We start from the raw sequence: 7,825 nt of genomic DNA on the forward strand, positions 1-7,825 counted from the left end.
TAAAAAAAGGTAATGCATGTAGAGCTCTTTGTACTGAATCTCGCTAGCAAATACAAAATGAATAGCTGCTATTTCATCAAAGAAGAAAAAAGGAAATGGAGGGGGTCAATGAGGAAGCAAGAGCTGGTCAGTGATAGTTTTAGCCTGGGGAAATACATCACTGATAAGTGTTTAATATCTATATTTATCTCTTTTGCACTGGAAGCAAAAATAAGGTTTCTGGATCAGATGTATTATTACCTACAGCAGGGATGTGCTGAGGCCCCTTTCCTCAGTCCCCTTGCAGCAACACGATGAAAGAAATCTGCTCTATCTACAGGCATTTGTGCTGCAGGAACCCTGACATTATGAATCTGGACATTTATACAGGAGCTGGACAGCTGCCCCGCTCCCCTCTGGAAAGAGGGGGGAAAAAAACAGAACAAAACGAAACAAAACAAAACCCTCTATTCTAATGTAAATGAATCCTCTCTGGAAAAGGTCCCTAAGATTTCACAATCCTTTGCAAAATAAACAGAATCACTCAGAGTTTTAGTCTCCTTCAAAATGTAAATACATAGCTCCAGAGAGAGAAATCTGTCTCTCTCAAGAGCTCTATCTATTCCATCATCTTTTTTTTTTTTTAAATGATTTTTTATTATATTATGTTAGTCACCATACAGTACATCCCCGGTTTCCGATGTATTCCATCATCTTTTAACCCAGATGCCAATTTTCTTTGTTAATTCTGGGCCTTATGTCTTCTCCGCACCTCCCCTACCTGTAATTCCTAAACTTTCAGAGAAGTTTGTACAAATCATGAAATTCTGGCTGTGATTGGATTTCCTGTGGAAACTGGTGGAAGGACTAAGTTCCTTGTCCTGGTTGAATTAGGCAGAAATGGGGAGAATATACCCAGACACATAGGACAGAGAGACCCAGAGTTACATATATAATCATTAATAATGGGAAAAGGGGACTGAAAAATCAATTTGAAATATATTTCAAAATGAATTTGAAACCATTCCCACATTTATTCCTAACTGAAGGTGTGATCTTGGACCTGCATCACTTATCCTCTTGGGACTCGAACTCCCACATCTGACAAACTAGGGAATTTGATGTCCTTTGTGCCTCTGATTCTTAGATTTTAATATTTTTAACTGAAGTGTATTTTATTAGTGTTCTATTGAAATGAAATTATTTTAAGCATTGATTTTTGGCACAACACCTTTCTAAATAAAGCTCAAAATAACGTTGATTTTTAAAAACATGTTCAATTACTTGCATCATCTCCTTTCTGCCATTTTTAGTACTCTTTCATTAAATTCTGTTGTTCTAAAACTAGTCCAAGCTCTTTTTCCAAAGTTTATAGGTTTCAGGTTGGACCTACGTTTTTCCTGTGCATGATTCCAACCATTACTAATGGTCTGTCTTTTCTTGCAGGCTCCTAAACTTCTTTATGTAGTACAATTGTATTGCTGCATTGAAATGAGCAACCTTGGTAACAATTAAATCCCTTATAGAAGAAGGAATCTTTTCTCAGTGGCTATGTTCTTTGTTTGGGTTTCATGACCCCAGATACTTCTGACAAACTCCACAACCATGAATAGCATAAAAGTAGGTGTTTGGAGTGCAGTAAAGCAGAGTTAAGTTGAGCATATGAAAATGCATGTGGAGCTAGATTCTTCCATGGGGAAGAGGAAGGAGAAAAGAACCAGCAGTTACAAGCACAGGTGTATGTGGGTGTTATGTCATTTAATCATCATAAAAACCTTGTCATAAGGTTTCATATTACACATGAGGTTCAGAGATTTCCCATGAATTGCCCAAGGTCACACAGCTGGTAACAAGTAGGAAAAGGATTTAAATCTCCATTTGAGTCTAAAACCTATCTTCTTTCCATTAGATTTCGCTGTCTTCAAGTCGTGTGACCTATTCTTTTGTGGCAACTTTGTTACTTATCAGATGACGTAATGCACGCATAAGCACCGTATCAACTCTAAAGTGACAACTGTGACTTATTGTTGCTAGAATTGACAAATCTGGTTAAGTCATTTAAGCTTCCTAAGGAATGATAATAAATAATTGATATGCACAATTATGCACTTCGTTTTGCTCATGTAATTTTACTTCTCATGTGTGTATTTGAAGTAGCATTTTATAATTAATGCATTATTCCCACTGAAGTACTAAACATACCCTGTCCATATTTTCTCAATGAAAGTAGAATACTGGCAATGTTTGAAAACTCGTATGATCTGGTTTGAGGCTCAGTGTGTGTGTGTGTGTGTGTGTGTGTGTGTGTGTGTAGATTTTTTAGTAAAAATTTAATGGAACTTCTATAATTTGCTTATTTTGTGCTCTAGTAAATTGTGAATTCATAAAATTACAATAATATTTTGGTAGGAACCAACACTAAGTTCACAAAGCATGTTGTTAAAAAATGGTAAGTTATTTTAAAATGTCATGCAGTGGGATTGGGTGAGGACTTCTTTAAGAATGACTCATGTCAAAGAAATCTTTTCTTTGTAAATAGAAGACTTAAGGGTTAGGAAAATGTCACGGAGAAAATATCTTGATTTCGGCAGAACCATCTGACAAATTTCTTATGATGGTAGTTAAAAGGAGAGGAAAATGAACACAAGATGATTCTCCTAGCTTTGAGGATGATCAATGTCCAGGAGTCAGCTTGGAGAGTGGTTTCTAGCACTGGGTCACAAGGCTTAAATTTGGGGCTGTGTCTCATTAGGATTTCATCTGTACCATTGACACAGACAGATAAGATGTAAATTGACACAAAGCTGAGTGAGACCAAACTATGACAAGATGAGTTCACCTTAAAGGATCCGCTCAAATTGAAAAATTAACATTTATAGAATTGATTCAAACTTTGTAAGTTGGTTCAAACTGAAAATTTAATATTTGATGAGTTTGAATGTTAATTTTTCTCTTTGTTTGAAGAAGCCAGCTGTATATATACATATTTCAGAAAACCTGATTTAACAATGTAGGGGTGGAAAAAATTTCCCTTCCTCCCTTCCAGGATCTTTGGCTGGTCTATTAATTGAATTGAAATAAGGCAGATTAGCAGGAGAAAAACAAATTTAATTTTGTATGTATGGGGGCCCCATAAAAACGTGAGACTCCGAGGGCGCCTGGGTGGCTCTGTTGGTGAAGCGCCTCACTTTGGCTCAGATCATGATCTCAGGGTCCTGGGATAGAGCCCTGTCTTGGGCTCCCTGCTCAGCTGGGAGTCGGCTTCTCCCTCTCCATCTGCCCCTCCCCATGCTTGTGTGCTGTCTCTCAAGTAAATAAATAAAATGTCAGTGGGTTGGGTGTCTGCCATCGACTCAGGTCATGATCCCAGGGTCCTGGGATCAAGCCCTGCATTGGGCTTCCTGCTCCGTGGGGAGCTTGCTTCTCCCTCTGTCTGCTGCTCCCCCTTGCTTGTGCATTCTCTTTCTCCCTCTCTCTCTCTCTCTCTCTCTCTCTCAAAATAATAAGTAAAAAAAACAAAACAAAACAATACAAAAACCCATGAGACAAGCAGGGGTGGAAAGCCATTCACATAAAGGTGAGAGATAACAAAGGTTATCCTGTTTTGCAGGTACGTTTCTTAGGTAAGCTACATTTCTGGTAATAATTCTCTTCCTGGTATGCGCCCCCTTTCCCAAGTAAATTTAAGACAGTTGAGGGGGAGGTAAAGAGTTTTTCCTGAATCTGCTTGAGTTTATTTGCTTTTAGTTCAAAATAAACCTTATGCCAAACTGACATATTTTGGGGTGGTGAATTCTGCTTTCCTTCAACAGCAATTTGAGTAAAAAAAGATTCATAGTCTTTAGTTTTAGGAGTTGTGGAGAAGGAAAAATAATGTTCTCTCTATCCTACTAGATTTTTGGCTGAGATCCTCCCTGTAATTAAACATAGATTAACAGGAGAAAAACAGAAGTTTAGTAACATGTATACCTCCTGTATACATGGGAGAGACCCAGGAAAACTGAACAGTGCCCTGAAATGGTCCAAGCCACCACTTTAAATACCATCCCAAACCTAAGATAAAAGTTGTTTGGGGTGGGGGAGGCCAGTTATGGGAAAGCACCAGGCAAAGCACAATAAACAAGGGTAAGGCTGTTACATAGATTTAAGTTGTTCCTTCTCCATTGATAAGAGTTTCTAGAGATTTAGTCCTCCTTCTCTTCCTGGTACAGAGAGGGAGACACCCTTATAAATGGAGATTGCCCTTATAAATGTGAAGGTCTCTTACAAAGGCATAACTTCTCCATTTTCCAAGCTTTTCCCATGTCTGCTGTTTCTTAAAAATAATCAGCCTAAAATAGTCCTTATGCCAAAGAGACATATTGGGGGAGAGGGGCAAATTCTGATCCTTCCCATCAGAATGAACTGTCAGTAACATGGCAGAGCAAGCCAAAAAGGGGATATAATCTTAAATCATCAGGATCTCAGGGATATACTGTAGCTCTTATCTACCTTAAGGAAGAAAGATCAACTGTCACCTGCATGGCTCCCAAAGGGTAGCTCTAAAACCAATGAGCAGAAGTTCCAATATCACTTTTTAGCCTTATATAAAGAAAGATCATATGAAAATAATAACTATATAAATAGGGGATTCTATGACAATTCTGCCCTATATTTTATTTACTTTGCCCTTATAAAATAACACATTTATATTTTATTTTTGCACAAAACCATGGTAATGTGTTTGCCATTCCATTTTGTAGACTATGTCGTGACACAGTCAACTTTTGTTTGCATTTTGATAGACTTCTGAAATGATTTCCTTTTTCTCCCCTAGTATTTCTGCATTACTGCCCCAGTTAGAAGTGTCCCTTAGTAAGTGGCACTGTAGAAGAGGTTAAAAGTCTTGGCCACAAAGCCAAACATAGCCTGATTTAAACCCAGTCTTTTCCAGTTACTATGTGATATGGGGAAGGTTGCTTAATTTCTCTGAAGCTTGGTTTCTACATCTGTCAAGAGAAGATATTATCTATATCACTATGCTGTTCTAAGGATTAAATGTAGATAATGTATTTTTTAAATAAAGACGCCCTTTAAAACATGATAAATGTTTAATAAACACCTATTAATAATAGCTTACAAGAGTATGAAAATACACAATTTTAAAACACTTAGAAACACTTTACTATGTAATAAGTGGTAAATAAATAAAAGTTGATAACTATCATATTAACATGAAACAAATTGGTGCTCCCGAGATATGACACAAATCATTTATCCCCGATCCTGTGCCTCTACTAACAAGCATAAACACATGCTATGGGCTGTCCTCGGTTTTCCTCAGGAAATACAAGTTCATTTCACCATTATTCTTTGCATTATCCTTCCCAGGAAATACAGTGGTGAAGAAGAAAACAAGATTCACTCATTGTTGCCAGAGCACAGTACATGATTCTTAGGGGGTATCATAAAGCCATATCAACCCCAAATATTTTCTCTTTTGCTTTGATTCCAAAGTGCTCCTTTGAAAATCACCCACAAATTATAAAACCAAGACAGGGCTTTTTTTTTTTTTTTTCCAGAGAATCACTGATACCCCTGTGAGAAGAAAGGCAATGCTGTTGGTTCTTGTTTTACCAGTGCTGTGGAAAAACTAAGTTTAACAAATTGGTGGTTGATGCCTTAGAAGCATGGAAGCAGTTCCCTGAGGTGTGATGAGCTATGGAAACAGTTAATTTCAGTGAAAGTTCGGGAAACAAGGCAAGGATTAACACTCGTTGGTTGAAATACCAGGCCGACCAAGAGGGATCCCAGGGAGTGAATACAGATCTCAAAGGTAGTAAAGAAGAAACACATAATAGGAAACAGGGGTAGGATACAAACATTCTGTCAAAGCCCAATTTATTACTTGGTTTTGTTCTCGGCTCTTACATGTTTCATTCTATTCTATCTTGAGTGTATCTTAAAAGTTATATATTTTTTATTTCCATTTAACAAATGAACAAATTAAGGCTCACACAGGTTAAGTAGCTTGCCTGAGATCCCAGTTAGTAACTGATAGACCAAAGATTTGTCTTCTGTATAAAAGCAGGGGCCTCTTTGCTCTGTATCACCACTTTCGATGGATAAAGTGATTGTCTCTTTTACAAACAGCAGAAATTACTTCACCATTTGAATAGGTATACAAGTGATCTTTCCAAGCCCTTCAGAGATCATTATTTAGATTTAGTAAAACTGGTTAGCCACTAAGGTTATACTTGGAGATTATTATAAGTATTACCCAGCTTGAAATCCTAAAATGAAATAGTTTACAAGGAAGCAAACAAACAGTAGGCATTCTAAAACAAGCGTTTATTAGCCTGGTGGTGGTACCCCTGATTGGGGAAAGTATATCCTCTTTCTCTCCCATAGGTTTTTGTTGATCTTCATAAGGCAATTCCAAGAAATTTTGAAGGAAGCTTCCTAAACATGAGACTCTTATTCAGAACTTGAAAAACTCATAAGAAAGACTCATTTTCTTCTCCCCAATCTAAATTTCTGCCTACCTTTAGTGAGAAAATTCACATACATATAATCAAAATTATTTTATCTTCATGAATTTCCAGTGTGGGTTAAGCTTTTTTTCTTTTTTAATTTCCATTGCCTCCAATAAAACTGTGGTAGCATTACTGAATATAAATAAATTCCGTTTAAAGAAGTGCTTCAAATATATCATGCTGTTAGCAATAATCTGAAAGTAATATCATTGCAAGAAACTAAATTTCACATTGGCTTGAAGTCTAAGGTCATGAGGAAAAAAAAATAATGAAACTATACGTAATTTAGTTCCCATATCTCAGAAGATTCTTTCCTTATTTCTTTCTTTATTTATTTATTTACTTATTTACTTATTTTTAAGCAAAACACTCACCTATCTCTGGTTTCTTCTGTTTTTTTCATGAATGGGTACAGTTTGTGTCAATATCAACCCCCTCCAACCCCCACAGAAAAAGGTTGAGGGTATGGTAAATTCCTTTTTGCCTGTAATTGATTTCGGATGTAGCTGATCAGTCTGTTAACTTTGGCTTAAGACTCCCAGTCTTTAGTCTCATTTTTTGGAGGTCCCATTTCAATGACTTTATTATGGTAAATAGGCTACCCCTGCAGAAATTTACCACTTTTTTCTGCACCCTAAGCATAAAGAAGAGATTTCCTACATGTCAGCACTTCTTGGTGACATCCTCTGTGGCTAGGTCTGAATACAAACATTGGACGATTCTACAGAGCATGTAAAGAAAAGTAGGAGGAGGCTGTGGAATGAACATGAGAGTCTTCATTCACAGAATTTCATAAAAGGCTTATTGACCAAGTATCCTACTTTGAAATTAATTCAATTTGATTAGTTGAAGCCGTATGTGGTTATTCCTTTGTTTTTATACCCACTTTTATTTTAAACATCCCCACCTGAGATGTGGTCAATTTATTTTGTTTTTCTTCTTGTTTTATGTTGTTGGATTATTTCATTTTTGAGTACTTAAATGTGGGGGTGAGAGGTTAGTTAATGATTCCATGAGAAAAGATATTGAACAGTATATACACATCAAAAACAAAAGAGAAGACCACAAACAAAAACAAAAAACTGTGAATTGTATAATTCTTAGAGATTTCTTTAAAACTTTATGGAAAGCTTCTGCCATCTTTAAACATGAAAATTGGGGCGCCTGGGTGGCTCAGTCATTGAGCGTCTGCCTCGGCTCAGGCCGTGATCCCAGCGTTCTGGGATCGAGCCCCACATCAGGCTCCTCCGCTGGGAGCCTGCTTCTTCCTCTCCCACTCCCCCTGTCTGTGTTCCCTCTTTCGCTGGCTGTCTCTCCCTCTGTTAAATGAA

The 7,825-nt window shown here is 37.2% G+C and overlaps 1 protein-coding gene across 1 annotated transcript in view; it reads left to right on the top strand.

Annotated features, from left to right (window-relative positions):
- Positions 1-6,775, top strand: part of LOC121101654 (oxidation resistance protein 1-like) — a 485,929-nt gene extending 479,154 nt beyond the window's left edge. Inside the window, exon 4 of the mRNA XM_040625576.1 lies at positions 5,541-6,775. Coding sequence (XP_040481510.1) covers positions 5,541-5,551 — 11 coding nt within the window. The 3' untranslated portion in view covers positions 5,552-6,775. The remainder of the gene's footprint in view (positions 1-5,540) is intronic.
- The last annotated feature ends 1,050 nt before the right edge of the window (positions 6,776-7,825 follow it).

The sequence above is a fragment of the Ursus maritimus genome, unplaced genomic scaffold, assembly GCF_017311325.1.
Source record: "Ursus maritimus isolate PB19 unplaced genomic scaffold, ASM1731132v1 scaffold_9, whole genome shotgun sequence".
Taxonomy (NCBI): domain Eukaryota; kingdom Metazoa; phylum Chordata; class Mammalia; order Carnivora; family Ursidae; genus Ursus; species Ursus maritimus.